Source organism: Amphiprion ocellaris, chromosome 19, assembly GCF_022539595.1.
Source record: "Amphiprion ocellaris isolate individual 3 ecotype Okinawa chromosome 19, ASM2253959v1, whole genome shotgun sequence".
In the NCBI taxonomy this organism is placed as follows: Eukaryota; Metazoa; Chordata; class Actinopteri; family Pomacentridae; genus Amphiprion; species Amphiprion ocellaris.
The window spans coordinates 10,669,672-10,689,730 of record NC_072784.1 but is presented as its reverse complement, the minus strand read 5'-3'; the positions used below and the strand labels follow the sequence as shown (position 1 = coordinate 10,689,730).

The following is a 20,059-nucleotide window of genomic DNA, read 5'->3' as shown; positions in this document are numbered from 1 at the left end:
TAAGATGTGTAGTGAAATAAGTCTTGCAGAAAAAGCGGTGAAATATTCCACTTTGACTGTTGTCAAGTGTTTAATATCACAGCTCTCCTCTGTTGAAAAAATACATAATAACAGTCCAGTTATTGCTCTGCAGAGGTACATCGTCTCACAGTAACACTGACTTCAATACCAAAATAATAAACTGTAAAGAGTCTGGATGCAGGTTCATAAAAGTCATCTCCCACAGCGCAGAAACTAAAGGCACAGAAGGTCTCCACAGTTTCCATCTTCTTCTTCTTCTTCTACGGTTCTTTTCTCCAAACTTCTTCTCCAGAGATGAATGTGGCTTTGACGTTGAGGGCGTCATCGAGCAGAACCAGGTCTGTAACACAGGTGACAGGTGGTTAAACACATAATAATTATAATTATAGGACAGGTTCAAGAACAGGTTGGTTTGGCTGCTTAACAGATAAGTAAGTTATTAATACTCTGAGAGTTTCAGGTGAACGCAGGATGAAAACAGCATGGACTCAGTGCAGAAACAAAGATGGCGGTATTTGTAGTCCTGACCTGCGTCGCAGTCGTAGTCCAGCTTCCCCTTCTTGTGGCTGATTCCCAGCAGCTGAGCAGGATGGAGGGAAGCAGCCTCCAGAGCTTCTTCTACACTGCAGCCTGGAAACAGCAACAGAGCGACGACTGAGGGAGGAAAACATCTGCAGCCACAGCTGGACGGAAGATGACGTGAAGGCAGCTGCTTACTGAATCCTAACAACATCGTTTTGTGTCTCTTTGGGATCATTTTCTGTTTCTATGTGGTTGTTTCTTTGTGTCTTTGGTCTCTCTGAAGCTTTCCTTCGCCAAACCTGATATAAATGTATTATCTGCACTTGTGTTTTTCAAAGCAAGCATCATTTTTCAGATAATTCTTTAAAAAAACAATAAACCTCAACCAGGTACTTCTTTCGTATAGTTTTCTGTATGTTGTGGTTGCACTGAGCTGCTCTTTGGCTGCCAGGATGGAAGGTAATGGGTGCAGGTGTTTACATACACAAACCTACCTGAAGCCTGTTTGAAGTGTCTCACACACATGTCCATGGTGGCGATGCTGCCGCTGAGCGTCTTAGTGCCTGAAAGGTGGATGCAGTGAAATTAAAAACAGGCTTAATGTCAATTTTACATGTTGCATGTCTGCATCATCACTTTCTATGTTTGTTAATTCTGTGAAATGTTTGTTCATTTCTGCAGCATCAGTTAAGGTAATGATTTACCATTTAATTAAGTGGCTTTGTTTCAAAGCTCTGAAAACCCGTCAGTCACCTAAATGACACCATTTGTCAACCAGAAATTGTAAAATCAGACAGAATCATCAGATTTTTAACCTTCAGACGTCCTTGAACTACTCATCTGTAACGTGCTACTAGATCAGAAAACTTAAAATCGGAACATTTCATCACTTTATTCTGCGTTTCATTCACAAAAGTGCCCAAAAATAAACTGTCATCTCTGAAAAGCTCCTGGCAGTGGTGGCAATCAACCCATTGTTACTTTCAATGTTCACAAGCAAGTGTTCAGCATCCAAATAATAAATAAGCTATAAATACAGCAGGACACATTCAGATGCCAAAATTTTAGTTAAAATTCAGATTATAATAACGAGATTAAGTGATCAGTTGACTTGATCATGTGACATTGATACCTGAAGTTACAGGTAGACTAAAAACAGCACTTCAGTGACTCTATTATCTCTTTTTTCAGCTTTGGTGTGGCTTCTTTCTTGAACATTAAATGGAAAATAATTCTAATAATTGACTTTATAATGAGGAAACTAAGACCTGCCACGTAAGCATGGAGACCCTGGATCTCGATGACCTGCTGACCCAGAGTGTGATGCCCTGGAGGAAGACCCATCGCTGTGATGGCGTCCGTCACCAGAACCAAACCTGCAAACAAACAAACAGTTGCTGTTATCAGCAAAAACAGACATTCTGATGTGTCTTAGTGGGAAAACAAGCTGCACATGTAGTGTCACAACTGTGACAAGTCTAAATATTCAAAAAATCCTTCAAACCAAAGTCTGCAGAAATATTCTTGAACACTCCTGAGAAATCTCCTCTGGAGTTAAATTATTCAAATCTTCCATGTAGTCCAACCACACAAAAAAACTCACTGATCATGAAATGAAAGTTCCTCAAAGAAAAATTTCCTAAAAGAGCTGCTCACTGTTTTAGAAAGTCAACCAAGCCTTTGTTGGGGACTACCAGATGAAACATCTGGTTCAAGCTATCACACAGCTGATTCCTTTATTGACCCAAATTCTGCTCACAGAAAATCTGTTCTCCTGCAGGGTGAAGAAATCCCCTCTGGATTGAACACCATGGGGTGACTGCATCAATTATTAAGGGATTTTTGGAGCTTTTTTGATGAATTTGGAGTTTTACTTTTGCCGACTGGACATCTGCACAATTATAAAGGACCAGTGTGACTAAATGAACATCCAGCTTGTTAATAATTTGCATGGAAATACATAACGTCCAACAGAATAACAGAAGAGGCCCCACAGACCTGAAGGATGAGCTCGGTGGGCGATTCGCAGCGCTGCAGGGTTGGTGTGGATCCCGTCAGCGATCATCCCATAATACACAGTCCGGCCTGCAGGGACCTGATCGCTGGTCAGCAGACCCACGATGCCGGGGTCACGATGGTGGAACTGGACCATAAAACACACTCAGAAGGATCATTTTTACATTTATTATACTGTGACTGATCAAGTAGCAGCTGCTGAATATTTGCTGCGGTGTTTAGCAGCTAAACAGACAGATGGAGACCAAAACCAGAGCTAAAACAGGAAGAATGCTGGACTGACCGGCAGCATGGCGTTGAACAGGTGAGTGATGAAGGAGGCTCCGTGTTGAACAGCCTCCTCAGCCTGAGACAGGTTGGCCACCGAGTGACCTGCAGCAAACAGTCCCACAAACTTTAGTCTGACAGAGTGATTCAAAGGGTTTTATTGAGAAACTTCAGGTAGAAAAAAAAACAATTTGAGACCAAAGCGCAAAGGAAATACAAATAACAGAAAATCAATAATAGAGTCCCCAAAAAATAAAAATAAAATAAGCAGACGCTTTTATCCAAAGAGACGTACACCTGAGAAGAGATACAACACAAGCAAGGATCTAGTCAGGAGAAAACAACCTGTTAAGAGCCATAAAACAAGTTCAGATGTCAATATAGGAGTGTAGTCTATCAAGTGCAAAGGTGCTCAATGAAGAGCTGAGTTTTCTTTTTTTTAATACTTTAAATTAAGGATGAAACCAATAAAATAATACCGATAAAACTACACATGAATACATTTGAAATGAATAATAAAAACAATAAAATTATGTTAATAAAAGCTAACACCAAATAAGAATTTCTTAAAATTACAGAAAAGAACAATAAAATAATGACAATTAAACTGCACGTGAAAATTGGTTTAGAATAAATACTATAACCAAGACAACAACAACAACAACATTAATAACCTCAGTGGAAATAAAAAAAACAAACAATAAAACTGTACATGAAAAATAACCAAAACAACAACAACAACAATCATAGGAATTCAAAGCATTGCAACATATTCAGAATAAAATCAATTAAATATACATATTATTATTATTATTATTATTCATAATAATAATAATAATAATAATAATAATAATAATAATAATAATAATAATAATAATAATAATAATAATAATAATAATAATTAAACCTCATAGAAAACAAAAATGGTTTAAAATAAAGTATACCATCAACAACAACAATAATAATAATGAGACCAATTATTAATATTATTACCACTACTACTACCTCACAAGAAATAAAGATGGTGGACAATTAATAATGTACAGCAATAAATTAATAATAACAAAACTAAATATTATTATTTATTAATAATAATTCTAACAATAATAAACTTAATCGCAACAAATAAAAAGAAGAAGAAAGAACTTAATATTTTTTTAATTTAGGGTTTAATGTTGAAATGATGTAAATCAGTAAATGTTGCTGCTGCTTCCTGTGTTCAGGTGAACTCACCTAAGGACACAGTGATGCCTCTCTGGCTGAGCTCCCTCACCACCGATTGGCTGTTGGCCAGCTCAGGAGCCAGTGTTACCACGGCAACGTTGTCCAGGCTGCCGTAGACCTCCGTCAGGTCCTGGACCCCTCCAGACCTGAAGGTTCTGAGGTACTGCTCTGGGTGGGCTCCCTTCTTCTCAGCACTGATGAACGGACCCTCCAGATGGAAACCTGCACATTTACACGACAAACACTCAACAAACGTGGATTCATCCGCCGCTGAAAGTAGACCCCAACAAACGGACATTTCAGGAGATCACTAGTGTAAAAGTGTTGGTCTCCATCACTGCAGAGCTTCAGTGAACACATTAACAGTGCAGTACAGATGTGTGGGTGAATGTGGACATGAAAGTCGACTGTGTGAAGTTGTTCAGTTAAAAGCTTCGTCTGCTTCTGACTGTGTGAAAAAAATAACAGAAATTATCTTCTGAATGTCTCCACTGGAGCTGTTTTAAAGGTCAAACATTATGCTAAATACAACTCCTTATGGCTTTTAAACACAATATGTAAAAATGTGTCTCCAGTGTAGGACTATGATCCTCAGCCTTTAAATGTGAAGGTCATCCATCTGCCTGTCAGACTGCATAACTCACTGGGCTTAAATTGGATCTTATTTAACACCAAATTATATAAAAGCATATAATGTTAAATATGTATTATTTAGTCGAACTGCCAGTGTTTAAGTCAATTTGTTTGGAACCAATAACTCATTAGTTTAAGCAATATTTTAACATCTTTCCATTATTGCCAGCTACACATGTGGACAAAATTGTTGGTACCCCTCAGTTAATGAAAGAAAAACCCACAATGGTCAGAGAAATAATTTGAATCTGACAAAAGTAATAATAAATAAAAAAATTCTATGAAAATTAACCAATGAAAATCAGACATTGCTTTTGAACTGTGGTTTAACAGAATTATTTTAAAAAACAAACTCATGAAACAGGCCTGGACAAAAATGATGGCACCCCTAGAAAAGACTGAAAATAATGTGACCATAGGGACATGTTCAATCAAGGTGTGTCCTCTAATTGGCATCACAGGTGTCTACAAACTTGTAATCAGTCAGTCGGCCTATTTATAGGGTTACAGTAGTCACTGTGCTGTTTGGTGACATGGTGTGTACCACACTAAACATGGACCAGAGGAAGCCAAGGAGAGAGTTGTCTCAGGAGATTAGAAAGAAAATTATAGACAAGCATGTTAAAGGTAAAGGCTATAAGACCATCTCCAAGCAGCTTGATGTTCCTGTGACTACAGTTGCACATATTATTCAGAAATGTAAGATCCATGGGACTGTAGCCAACCTCCCTGGACGTGGCCACAGGAGGAAAATTGATGACAAATTGAGGAGACGGATAATAGGAATGGTAACAAAAGAACCCAGAACAACCTCTAAAGACATTAAAGGTGAACTCCAAGGTCAAGGTACATCAGTGTCAGATCACACCATCCATCGTTGTTTGAGCCAAAGTGGACTTCATGGGAGACGACCAAGGAGGACACCATTGTTGAAAATAAATCATAAAAAAGTTATTTCAGCTGTTTGTACATCTCACCAAGAACTCCAGCTCCATGTTGTCCTCCGTTGTGAACTTTGACTTGAGGCAAAACCTGAAACACACATTGTGATTACAGTTTAGATTGTATATGCATCAGTTTCACTTCACAGATATAAAGTAATTCTAAATGTTCTTCTGCTGAGTTTAAACCTTGTGGTAGATGGCAGCCGGAGATGTGACCAGAGTTGGACAGAAAGATGTCACTCCGTGTTCCAGGATCTTTTTGGCCACAAAGGAAACTCCACCGCTGACGTCCTCAGACACCCTAGAGAAGTCGATGCCGTAACCTCCTGCAGAACAGGAGTTAACAGGAGTTTTCTGAAGCTATAGGAATCAACAGGAGCTATCAGGGGCTATCAGGAGTTAATAGGAGTTCATTTCTTTCAACCAATCACAATTGTCTTGCATTAAAAGAAGCTAAATTGTGTTAGTAGAAGTTTTCTCAAAGGATAGTAAGCAGCAGAAGGAACAAACAGCTATCTTGGGCCAGCAAGAGCTCCAGGGTCCATCAGTAGCTAGCATGGGTTATCTGGAGCTAAGAGGCGCTCAGTTGAGTTAACAGGCACTAATTGAAGCTAAAAATGTGCCAATAGGTTCTAACCAGAGCCAAATGGATCTTTCTGGAGCTAAACAAATCTAACAAGAGCCCACAAGAGCTAGCAGCAAGCCTTAAGAGCTAAAAGGCACTGACTGGATCTAAGAGAACCTAATAGGTGCCAACAAAAAAGCGAGCCCTCAGAAGCTAGCAGAAGTTTTGGTGTTCCTTTAAAATAGTGATGAGTGGAATTGTTTTGGTTGAACATTCACATGCAGGGAGGTGTGCACTGTCATTAATGGATAGCATCCTCGCTGTGAGCCTTGCGGGCCTCCATACAGGTGGTACTAAATATTACTACCATGAATGTTATGTTAAAATGACAGATTCATTTCATATTTATAGTCTGTCCTGAAGACCGATCAGAGTTTCAAATAGAAGGCAGCACGACGTGAAGAACGACAACTTATCATCATGAATGCTTGTCCGTGTTTGTGCACTTGTGTGTATTCGTGTGTACCGTTGATCTGGACGTCTATGAATCCTGGAGCAATAATGCTGCCTTCACAGTCGACACGTTCATCAGCGTAGCCCAGCTCATCGAAGAACAGCTTTTCTGGATCTAAAATCCGGCCTTCACGCACCCACAGATCCTCTCTGCACACAGACACAAACACAAACAAACACTAACACATGCACACACTGATGTGATGCATTCAGAGACCTCCAACAGGAAGCAACAGGAAGACGATAAAGCTAAAAAAATGTTTAAAAATGTACAATATGTCAACTACTTTTTACACACAGGAGCTGAGTGGTGTTTTCAGTGCATGTGGTGTGTTTACCTCTGCAGCTTGTGATCTCTCAGGATCCTGCAATTGATGAACTGAGTGATCGGCGCATCCGACACTGATCCATTTGACGGCATTTTGTTTTGTGTCCTTGCAAACGAGTGGAGACGAAGCCGCTAACCGCTAACTCCACCCGATCAGCTTCAGGAATCTGTGAAGGTTGAAACTTCAAATTTAAAGGTTTTTAAAAATGTTTACATCAGACGTGCAGCCACTGAAGACAATTAATCAATTAGCACATCAACAGAGTTTATATTAGCAATTTTGACTAAGGACAAATGAGTTTGAAAAAACATCTCCTAGCAAGTTTCACAATGGTGAAGATTATTTATTTATTAAGACTTATTTGGAGCTAACAGGAGTCAGAAAAGCTAACAGTAGCCTTCACACCTAACAGAAGCTAACTGGTGATTACATGAGTTTTTGTAGCGACATGAGCTAACAGCAGCTATCAAAAGTTAATAAGATCTATCTAATAGGAGCTATCTGGAGCTAGCAGAAATTTTCTGTAGCTACGGGAGCTAATAGGACCAATTCAGGGCCTAACATGTAATAGGAGCCATCAGGAGCTTACAGTAGCTAACTGGAATTAATTAACCCCTACGGATAGCTAATCAGTAGCTAACATAAGCTATATGGAGCTAATACATGCTCACTGGAGCTAACAGGCATTAACTGGAGCTAAAATGTGCTAACAGAAGATAGCTTCTTGCATTTTATTGGAGCTAAACAGAGCTAATAGGAGCCAACAAGAGCTAACTGGAGATAGCGGGAGTTTTCTGTAGCTATAGGAGTCATCAGGAGCTAACAGTAGCTAACTGGAACTAATAAGTACTAAAAGGTAGCTAATCAGTAGCTAACATAATCTATCTGGAGCTAAAACATGCTCACTGGAGCTAATAGGCATTAACTGGAGATTAAAGGTGCTAACAGGAGATAGTTTGTTACATTTTACTGGAGCTAAACAGAGCTAACAGCAGCTAACAAGAGCTAACTGGAGATAGCAGGAGTTTTCTGTGGTCATAGGAGTCATCAGGAGCTAACAGCAGCTAACTGGAACTAATAAGCACTAACAGGTAGCTTATTAGTAGCTAACATAAGGTATCTGGAGCTAATACATACTCACTGGAGCTAACAGGCATTAACTGGAGCTAAAAGGTGCTGACAGGTGATAGCTTCTTGCATTTTATTGGAGCTAAACAGAGCTAATAGGAGCCAACAAGAGCTAACTGGAGATAGCAGGAGTTTTCTGTGGTCATAGGAGTCATCAGAAGCTAACAGTAGCTAACTGGAACTAATATGCACTAATGGGTAGCAAATCAGTAGCTAACATACGCTAGCTGGAGCTAAAACACGCTCACTGGAGCAAACAGGCATTAACTGGAGATTAAAGGCGCTAACAGGAGATAGTTTGTTACATTTTACTGGAGCTAAACAGAGCTAACAGGAGCCAACAAGAGCTGACTGGAAACCTTACAAGCTAGCAGAAACTCATGAGAGCTAACAGGAGCTTTATAAATCTACAGGACAAGATAGCCAACAAGACCCATCAGGAACTTTCTGGAACTAATTTAGCAAGATCAATCAGAAGCTAACCTGAGCTATCTTTAGCTAACAGGTGTTTTCTGTAGCTAACAGAATCCACCAGGAACTAACAGGAACTATGTGGTGCTAATAGCAGCAAAGCCAGAATTCACTGAGAAGTAGTTTGTTGTTGTTATCATTCATATTATGTTACTGTTAGTCTGCTGTGACTTTTATTTAGTCATATTATTTTCTCTAAGCTAATTTTGTGTTCTACAGAGTTTCATGTAATATTATTCAAGTGGGCATTTTTAAAACAGTCCACTGGTTTTTCTGCCGCTTTTTCCTCTGTATTTCATTTTGTACTACTTTGTCACTCTTATTTTGTGTATTTTGTGGAAAAAAAAATCAGAACATAAACTGAATATCTATAAGCTGGTTGGATAAACTCAGTGGTTTGATACAGGGAAATATACTCTAAGTAGAAGCACAAATATCACGCTGCAAAAACACTCAATTACAAGTAAAGGTTCTGCAGTAAAAGTGTTATTTTAGTAGAATTGCACAAGCCAGGGCTGCAGAAACACTATCTCTGGGAATGAGGATCCACTCATACATTCTCCAGGATTTATAGACATGAACTCTGATCTCTGTAGGTGCAGCAGCTGACTTTGACCTCTAATCTTCTGTCTGCTCTCAGTGTCTGATGTAATAAACCCAGTAAACTGTTTCTACATTCCATTGTACCTCTGTTATTTTGAGGGAAAACGCAGGAAACCAAATTCCATTCAGAAAGCAGTCGATTTAAGGCGTCCTCAGCTCAGACCTCTTCTACATACCTTTACACACAATGTCGTATTAACTGTCAGAATCTGTAGAATCCAGGTGTGAGGTCGGCATGTATTCAATTCACATTAAAACACTTATTATAGTAGAAACTTGACTTGTCAAACCGCCAACACGACGCTCCGCCGCCTCCAAAACACTGAGACGAGCTGCATTAAAACGCTGTGTTTTTGAACCGAGTTCGGCTGCTGAACTTTCCCCGCAGCTACTTTTGCAAAAACAATAACCAAAGCAGAGTTTTACGCTTCTAGCTCTGCGGATTGATCCAGAAGGAGAGTTGATCTGTCGGACAGAAACAGGAAGCGGATGGAGTCATGTGACTGAACGGAGCTGCAGGTCAGCTGATCAAAACAAGAGTCTGCTGACATAGCAAGAAAAAAGAGGAGTCACACCTGAGAAATAACGTTAATGAACAGACGCCTCTAATCTCCGCTAATTCTGACACCAAATGAAACAGAAAATAGAATAGAGTGACTAATATGTGCTCTACTTTGTATTGAAGTTTAGTTTCTAAAAGATTTTAAAACTGTGACTCGTGGGTCCGTGTATGGTCCGTGTACGGGTCTGGTAATTGGATTTTCCGTTCTGAAACGGGTATTGAAAAACAAAAAACGAGTGGTTATTTGATTTTCGTTTTAAAATACAAAAATTTAAATTTAAATACAAGGCGTTTTCCTTTTCATGATCAAACAGGGATATACGATTTTTTTTAAATGCTTTGATTTTCGTTTTATATTTAGAATAACAAGAAAGTAAAATCAGTAAGAGACAAACGAAAAAAGGTCCGTTTTTTCATTTTCTGAAACCGGAAGTGGTCATCAGCAAGTGTGGAGCCAAACAGAGTACGGTGCATAGACTGTACATACATTTTTTTCGTGAGTTTTCATGGTCAAAATGAGAGATCAGGTGGCCGATCTTAAAATAAATCAATATTGATTTTTCTACAGAGCGTTAAAGTTTTGCGAAGCCAGGGGGCGGGACTACTTGATTGACAGTCCGGTCCGGAATGATTGACAGGTCCTATGGAGGAGGCAGTAGAGACGCTACTCGCCTCCTTTGGATTAATTCTGACATAATAACTGTTGGTTTATTTATCGGTGGAGCAGCAGAACATTTTCCACAGACAGTTTTCCTGCCCGTTGGCTTGTTTTAACCAGTTTTCTACCTTCGGCTGATTCTACCAGCAGACACTGAAAGGACTCTAATAGTGCGGTAAGTAAATGTTTATTTTCGTATCGGTGCTGCTTTTAATGCACTTTATATGCAGCTTTAGTGTCAGATATAATGTGTGCCATGCACTCCAGATGTTGGTGGAGTTTGTTTCAGTGCGTGTTGACCAGAGAAGAAAGTTAGCATAGTAAATATTAGCTTTAATGTTAGCGATGCTAACCGAGCTAGCTGCTCAGTGGTAGCCTGATTAAAGCTAACGTAGCATCAAGTTAATGTGTTGAGTTTCATGTAAACAGCTGAAGTGTGTTCTGTTCCTGTAATGTGGTTCATTAAGTTCATAAAACTGTGGCTGGTTGACATTAATGTAACATTCAGGAAACTTAAATGTGATTAAAACAGTAACGTTAATGTTCTAGTTGTCAGTAATCAGCTTTAATTTGACACTAAAACAGACTCTGATAGTTTTAAATGACATCAGTTTCATTAATTTGTTGAAAATTGTCTCATTTGTTGTTGTGATGTTGCTGCTGATTCATTAAAAGCAGATGATCCGTGTTGAAGATATGTTTAGTTCTAGTATCAGAAGTACAAGAAGGAAACTGGAAGTTTAGTTCTGCTACATCAAAGATTTCAGGATTAAAATAACTAAATGAGTCTTTATACCTCAAACTTTATTTTTACAATAAAGAAATAATGAAATAATCACAGATAATAAAAATATAAATAGCAGAGAAAACCTGAGAGTATAATTTCCTGAAAAGTCTGTGAAGGAAAAGCAGCTTTTTATCCTGAAAGATCAGAATCAGCTCCAACATCTGCATCTGACAGCATCAAGTAAACCAGAAAGAAAATAAAAAGAAAATGACTTCTTTCTGATCACATCTGTTCCGCTGCTCACAGTCTGCTGCTGCTCACATTCTTCACATTTATAGTCCACTTTTAAAAGTTCAGCAGACAGGTGCTCTGCTTTGGAGTGTGACAATGTCGTCGGTGATGTGGAGAATGAAGTTTCCGTTTCACCCACAGCGTGCATTAGGGCAGCCGGGTCGGACCTGATGTTTGAAATACTGACCGACAGCTTAGATTTAACTGTCTGTAGTTCTGTTTTGATGGGTATTAAACTTTCTTTCAAAGCCGACAGGAGCTGGGTCTTTAAAATAACTGCCGTCTCGTTACAGAGTGAAAGTAGCAGTTCCTCCTTAAGGTCAGAGATTGCAGCATCTGAGGGCCTCTTCAAAAGAAGACGTAGTTGATGAAGGCGTTCTGGAGCAGGACCAGAAAGACCACGACCAAGCAGCCTTGAGATCTTAGACAGCATCTCCCTCAGGTGGGTGTCAACAGTGTTCACAGTCAGATCTGTGGTAATCCCGTCAAAAAACAAAACAGAAAAAAATCTAGATTATAAATCAACATGTAACCAAAGCACTCTGTGTATAATGCCATAGTATAGGATGTAGTTCAGAAAATGTCAAAGTATAGTATACTTTTCAAGAATAACATAGTATGGCCTGTAGTTCATAGTATAGCATGTCGGCAAAAAAACCCCAACTGATTATTATGTGGTTCAAAAAGTGCAAAATGATAGAATGTTGCCTAAAATTGTCATGTATGATATGTGGTTCAAAAAATGTCATAGTGCAGTATATTGTCAAAATAGTATGTTTTTCAAGAAAACATCAGAGTATAACATGTCGTCTAAAAAATGCCATAGAATAATATTAAATTGCACAAGTAAAAGTATAGTAATTTTTAAAACTGTTCAAATTCTTGTATGTTGCTAAAAAACAAAAAAAACTAAAACAAAAAAAACGTCATAGTAATATGTCAATTTAAAAAGCCTATAGTATAGAGTGTCGCCCAACAAACATCATAGTATAACATGTTGCTCTCAAAACGTCATAGTTTAGCATGTTGCTCTAAAAACTTCATAATATATCATGTCGCCCAAAAAACGTCATGGTATAGCATGTGGCTCAAAAAACGTCACAGTTTAGCATGTCGTCCAAAGAACATCATAGGATGGCATGTCACTCTTAAAACATCATAGTATAGCTTGTCGCTCTAAAAACGTTATAGTACAGCATGTCGCTCTTGAAACGTCACAGTATAGCATGTCGTTCTAAAAACGTCATAGCATAGCATGTCGCTCTAAAAACATCATACTATAGCATGTTGCCCTAAAAACGTCAAAGTATAGCATGTCGCCCAAAAAACGTCATAGTATAACATGTCGTCCAAAAAACATCAGAGTATAGCATGTCGGTCTTGAAACGTCACAGTATAGCATGTCGGTCTTGAAACGTCACAGTATAGCATGTCGGTCTTGAAACGTCACAGTATAGCATGTCGCTCTTAAAACGTCATAGCATAGCATGTCGCTCTAAAAACATCATACTATAGCATGTCGATCTAAAAAAGTCATAGTATAGCATGTCGCCCAAAAAACGTCATAGTATAACATGTCGTCCAAAAAACATCAGAGTATAGCATGTCGGTCTTGAAACGTCATAGTATAGCATGTCGGTCTTGAAACGTCACAGTATAGCATGTCGGTCTTGAAACGTCACAGTATAGCATGTCGCTCTTAAAACGTCATAGCATAGCATGTCGCTCTAAAAACATCATACTATAGCATGTCGATCTAAAAAAGTCATAGTATAGCATGTCGCTCTAAAAACGTCATAGTATAGCCTTTGGTCCAAAAAACGTCATAGTATAGCATGTCGTCCAAAGAACATCATAGTATAGCATGTCGCTCTAAAAACGTCATAGTATAGCATGTCACTCTAAAAACATCATAGTATAGCTTTTGGTCCAAAAAACGTCATAGTATAGCATGTCGTCCAAAGAACATCATAGTATAGCATGTCGCTCTAAAAACGTCATAGTATAGCATGTCACTCTAAAAACATCATAGTATAGCTTTTGGTCCAAAAAACGTTATAGTATAGCATGTCATCCAAAGAACATCATAGTATAGCATGTCGCTCTTAAAACATCATAGTATAGCATGTTGCTCTGAAAACGTCATAGTATAGCATGTCACTAAAAACGTCATCGTATTGCATGTCGCTCTTGAAACGTCATACTATAGCATGTCACTCTTGAAACGTCATAGTATAGCATGTCGCTCTCAAAACGTGATAGTATAGCATGTCACTCTAAAAACATCATAGTATAACCTTTGGTCCAAAACACGTCATAGTATAGCATGTCGTCCAAAGAACATCATAGTATAGCATGTCGCTCTAAAAACTTCATAATATAGGCTTTGGTCCAAAAAACGTCATCGTATAGCATGTCGCTCTAAAAATGTCGTAGTGTAGCATGTCGTCCAAAAAACGTCATAGTATAGCATGTCGCTCTAAAAACTTCATAATATAGGCTTTGGTCCAAAAAATGTCATAGTATAACATGTCATCCAAAGAACATCATAGTATAGCATGTCGCTCTTAAAACGTCATAGTATAGCATGTCGCTCTTAAAACGTCATCGTATAGCATGTCACTCCAAAAACGTCATAGTATAACATGTCGCTCTAAAAACGTCATAGTATAGCATGTCGCTCTAAAAATGTCATTGTATAGCATGTGGCTCAAAAAACGTCGTAGTTTAGCATGTCATCCAAAAAATATCATAGTATAGCATGTCGCCCAAAAAAACGTCATAGTATAGCATGTTGCTCTAAAAACGTCATAATATAGCATGTCGCCCAAAAAACGTCATAGTAAAGCATGTCGCTCTATAAATGTCATAGTATAGCATGTCGCTCTTGAAACGTCACAGTATAACCTTTGGTCCAAAAAACGTCATAATATAGCATGTCACTCTAAAAACATCATAGTATAACCTTTGGTCCAAAAAATGTCATAGTATAACATGTCATCCAAAGAACATCATAGTATAGCATGTCGCTCTTAAAACATCATAGTATAGCATGTTGCTCTTAAATCATCATAGTATAGTATGTCGCTCTAAAAACGTCATAGTTTAGCATGTCGTCCAAAAAATATCATAGTATAGCATGTCACCCAAAAAAAGTCATAATATAGCATGTCGCCCAAAAAAACGTCATAGTATAGCATGTCGCTCTATAAATGTCATAGTATAGCATGTCGCCCAAAAAACGTCATAGTATAACCTTTGGTCCAAAAAACGTCATAGTATAGCATGTCGTCCAAAGAACATCATAGTAAAGCATGTTGCTCTTAAAACGTCATAGTATAGCATGTCGCTGTAAAAACGTTATAGTATAGCATGTCGTCCAAAAAACGTCATAGTATAGCATGTCGCTCTAAAAACGTCATAGTATAGCATGTCACTCTAAAAATGTCATTGCATAGCATGTGGCTCAAAAAATGTCATAGTTTAGCATGTCATCCAAAAAATATCATAGTATAGCATGTTGCTCTAAAAACGTCATAGTATAGCATGTCACTGTAAAAATGTCATAGTATAGTCTTTGGTCGCACAAAACGTTGTTTTGTCCCGGCTGTCTGAAGTAGGTGAGGAGAAACACCAAAACAGTCCAAACACTGGTTTCCAGAGGGTTAGACGAGTATTTATTTGAAAGAAGAAGTTTACAACAACACAACATGTGAGGGGGTTAAAAGCAAATGGGTGGTAGTAAAATAAAAATAAATAAACAGAACTAAAAGTGAAATTCATGTTGACATTGATGGGCATTCCAACCAGGAACAAAGTAAAAGATAATCAATATGAAAAAAAAAACTCTTCCTGTTCACCTCTTCAAGCCCAAAAACACACCGCAGTAGCATCCTCAACTAAAACTACCAATGGGTTCCCTGTTTTCCTTTCTGAACAAGTCAAAGGTCCCTCTCTATCTCCCCACACATCCACCAACCACTGGAACACATCTCCAAAGTTCTGCCAGGCCAGCTCAGCTTCCCCTCAGAAGAAGTTCCACCAGATGAAGGAGCCTTTTGAGAGGCAGCTGGCATCGTGATTGGACTGTAGTTTGGTCTGTTCCAATCCAGCTTCAGCTCCAGAGACGGAAGGCGGGACGAGTCAACGGAGGCCGGATGGACGAAGGCATGCAGCTGAGTACAATCCAGAAAACAACAGAGGAGGAGTGCAGCGGCCCAGGGCCAGAACAAGCAGAGTATGTCTCTTAGAAAACATCATAGTATGAAAAAATGCCATCATATACATCGTATATTGTACAAATAACAAGTCAAAGGAAAGAGACATACATTGTAGAATTGTAGTAATTGTGGGCTGACTGATTTACTGATTATCAGTATTTTATTTTTTACTGATTTACGGTAATAAATACATTTAAAAATGGTGCTACTTTGGCTCTGAACCTTTATCTACCTGTGGTCGCTCTGTCTTCTGGAGTGATTTGATTGGTTATACGTCACGAATACAACTCCTTTAACTTAACATCTGTAAACAAAACAAAAACGTATCAACAAAGTTTTCTGTTAAAGTTTGTGTTCTTCTAAGTTGAACTCCAAGATTTTAAATACTTTCATTTACTGCAAATGAATATCTACTCCAAATGTCTCACTAATAATCATTATCAGCCTTAAAAACCCACAGAACACCCCTCTATACTCAACCACACTTAGTACAGTCCGGTTCCCCCTTCTATAAATCTGGTTGGAATCGTCCACTTCCTGTTTGTCAAAGTGGCCTTCTACCTGGACAGGTTTTGTTGGAGCTCATGCAACAAACATTTTGGGTAACTGCACTTTAATATGGATGGATGACACTGAATTAGAGTCTGTTTTCATGAGACTGAGTTAAGATGTGTAGCTCTGTCATTAAATAGTAAATTATTTCTCAGAATTCACAGAGAAAAGTCTGAAATGTTTGCTAGGTTAGCGTCCCACATGTTCTTTGACTCAGCTAAAGCTAACACTCCAACTTCTGGATCTCTTGAGTTACTTGTTGTTAAAATATCTTGCTAGAGGTGCTGAAGCTCAGAAAGTCTGAGATGTTTTTTCAAAATAAGCTCATTCTCACGTCTTATCTGAACTGTCCTCTTTTGTTTGAACTTTCCCTAAACTTAGGAGTTAATGACAGAGCAGCACATCCAGACTCAGTCTCATTTATGTAGAGATTAAACTTCAGTGTCATTCATTGATGTTAAAGTGCAGTTTTTCAAATGTTTGTTGCACATGCTCCCGACCAAACCAGTCCAGGTGGAAGATGATGTGAAGAGAACGCTCCAGAGGATGAATATCACACATTTACGTTGGAAATAAATGTCCTTTAATTTGACATTGTCATGCAAATGATGTTCAAATCTTTGAATACTTTGCTGATGTTTGTTTCTAAATGTTTTTTGACACTCGGCCCCAAAGATTAAAACCTTCTACGGCTCACAAGCGGCAACAATTCACACATTATCAACTATCTTTCTGACTAAACTAAGATAAAAAGTGAACAACTGCCTGATTCCTGCATCATGAATGTAAATCTTTTTGGTTTTTATGACAGTAAACTGAATATATTTGGGTTTGACATTTTATAAACCAAAACAAGAAATGAATTACGGGAGAAAACAACAGATTAATGGACAAAGAAAATGTGTTTTCCAACATATATGGCTGAATTACTCCCACATTACAAGATACATACAATTTGAATTCAATTTTATTCATATAACGCCAAATACAGGTCAAATCGTCTCAAGACACTTTATTTTTATATTTTTTGTCATATTTAATATATGACAAAGTAAGAAATTTTAACCTCTTGACTAATCCAATTAATTATTTAGTTTTTAAGAGACTAATTGACAAAACTTTCTCCACTAAAACTAATAAACATGAGGTCAGATAGAAGGAACAGTTTTAAATACTGCAGTCCCACGACGACAAGAATAAAGTTTGTCAACAAAAAACAAAATCTGCTGGTGGATTCGATTAAAATCCTAATAAATGATAAAAAAGTGTGATACTAAAGGTTTGTGGTGCTAAAAATGTCAAAGTAAAGATATCAAGTTGAACATCTGGATGGAGGTTGATAAAAGTTGACCTCCCTTCATTTCTCTGGAGCGACTCCATGGATTTTATGGATGGTGGTTAAAGACCTGCTCTTCTAGGCATCTTCCTTCTAGTCGCTGTAAAAAGTCAGTCCATCCTGGCCGACTTCAACACCTCTTCATGACAACTTGTTCTGCCTCCGACCTCGTGGAAACTCCAGAAACTCGGGAAAACCCGTGGAGACTCGAAGAACTCGTGGAGACTCGAAGAACTCGTCGGGCGGGGGAAGGTGTGGTGGGCGGTGGGGGGAAGTGGAGGAGTAGAGGGGGGAGGCCGCCACCCACCTCCCCACCTACTCTCCGCCCTGACTCCACCCAGACTCCGCCTTGGCTCTGCCCATGTGGTCACTTCAGGAACTACGATGTCAAAGGGACGACGAAATTATTTCTTTTCATCTGATCTGTAGCTCAGTGAGTTAAGGATTTGCCTATGGAGCTGCAGGTCGCTGGTTCAAGACCAGACACTTCTTAAATTTTCTCAAAATCCTGACAAAGACAAAGAAAGAAAAGTGCCAGTGGTGGGTCTTGAACCTGCGACCCTCCGCTCTGTAGTCTCTCTTCTTATCCCCCTGAGCTACTTGCTCAGATACTAATTCTTCTTTTTTTTGCGCATTTATCATCTATTTTTCGTCGTTTTCGAGTTTTTTTTTTAACTCGAGTCTCGACTCGACCGTTTTTCTCAGGAGGTTGGACTTACGCCTTTGAGCTGGAGGGTTGAACCCTCAGTTCCAAGACTTTCCAAAGCCTCCACACCTCCCGAGTCCTCAGGACCTGAGCTTTCACACAGTCTGAGGGCTGAAATTTTCGAAGTCCCACAGTAGTTCTCTGTTAGATTGAACTTTCAGACAGCCCAAGGACTGATATCTTTGAAGTTCCTGAGTAGTTCTCTGTTAGTTTGAACCTTCAGACAGTCTGAGGGCTGAAATTTTCTAAGTGCCACAGTAGTTCTCTGTTAGACTGAACTTTCAGACAGTCCAAGGACTGATATCTTCTAAGTTCCTGAGTAGTTCTCTGTTAGTTTGAACCTTCAGACAGTCTGAGGACTGAAATTTAAAAAGTTTCTCAGTACTTCTCTGTTAGTTTGAACTTTCTGGTTAACAGAAGCCTTAAAACTTGTGACCATGAGTCTTGATTTCACATTTAGACCATCCATCTGAGTTCTTCTCAGACCTTCACCTGTGGGTTTTTTAGAAATCCTCAACAAACTTTGATTTCACTGAACAGTAAAGTTTGTGGAGATCAGAAGGTAACATTAGTTTGATCAACGTCTTCAACTACTAGTAGACTTTATCTGGAAAGCAGTTTTCTGAAATCAGTTCTTAGTAAATCTATCCACAATCAAACCAAGAACATAGAAAGAGGAAATGTTTGAAGAAACAACTTGATGTTTTCGTTTCAGACTAGAAAACGCTTTAAGACGTTTATCTGTTTTTGCTCTTTTTGATCGTTTTATTGTCTCTTCTGTTTAATTTGATCTTCTAAAGTCTAACTGGTGTCTTTTCAAATGTTTTGTCTTTAGTTTGATTCTTCTTAAACATTTAGTTTTGCTCTTTTCTCACCTTTTATTCTTTTCTAATGTCTGATTTGATTTCAAAATGTTTTCTTTTTAATGTTTGTTGTTTTTTCAAATGTTTTATCGGCTTGTTTGAATTTTTTTTTCTTTCCCAATATTTAATTTTTCAATTTTACAACCTTTTAATGTTTAATTTTCTTTTTAAATGCTTCATTGTATTTTCTGTTTAATTCCTATTTATAGTTTTATTGTCTTTAAGATTTAATTTTCTAATTAAACATTTAATTTTTTAATTAAATGTTTTGTCTTTTTAAAGGTTTAATAATCTAATTAAATTTTTGTATTTTTTTATCTTTAATATTCTACTTGTTTAATCATATTTCTTAAATGTTTAATTATCTAAATTATTTCATCTTTAATGTTTAATATTTTTGTTTAAAAAAATTTGTTTAATTTCGTAATTACGTTTTGTATCTTCTGTTTAATTATCTAATTAAATATTTTGTCTGTTTAATGTAATTTAATTGTGTTTAATGTTTAATTTTCTTTTTAAAAGTTTTATTGTATTAAATGTTTCTTTCCTTTGATTTAATTGCTTTTTCAATGTAGTTTATTTCTTTAATCTTTTTTTTGCAAGATTTTAACCCCAACCTTAAAAATGAAACAAACCCTTAAATCACAATGAAAATACTTCTGTCACAATCATGAGTTAGTCAATTATTCAGTTTATCAATTCAACTTTATTTGTTTAGCACCTTTCACACAGATGACAAAACTAAACAAGCGAAGAGAAAAAACGATGCTAAAACTATGAAACTCAAAAACATATTTTTTTAAAAAAAGATTGAACATGGTAATAAAATATGTTGTGTCCTGGGGATGGAGGGAGGTTATTGAAGTCTTCTTGGGCTCACATGGGAAATCATTTAAAATATAAACTTG

At 37.8% G+C, this 20,059-nt stretch overlaps 1 protein-coding gene across 2 annotated transcripts; it reads right to left on the bottom strand.

The window, feature by feature from the left end:
• Positions 1–45: 45 nt before the first annotated feature.
• On the bottom strand, positions 46–9,726 carry amdhd2 (amidohydrolase domain containing 2). 2 transcript variants are annotated; one of them, XM_023276176.3, is made up of 12 exons: positions 9,413–9,725; positions 7,044–7,200; positions 6,719–6,855; positions 5,814–5,953; positions 5,661–5,715; positions 4,060–4,272; positions 2,843–2,931; positions 2,542–2,686; positions 1,812–1,919; positions 1,038–1,106; positions 550–651; positions 46–361 (listed from the first exon to the last, which is right to left on the bottom strand). In XM_023276176.3, exons 2-12 carry the CDS (start codon positions 7,124–7,126, stop codon positions 282–284), a joined length of 1,221 nt encoding a protein of 406 aa, XP_023131944.2. In that variant the 5' UTR covers positions 7,127–7,200; positions 9,413–9,725; the 3' UTR covers positions 46–281. The 2 variants fall into 2 exon arrangements, 1 of the variants encoding a protein (XP_023131944.2); XR_004847849.2 differs by having other exon boundaries at positions 325–361; positions 1,816–1,919; positions 9,413–9,726.
• Positions 9,727–20,059: the final 10,333 nt, after the last annotated feature.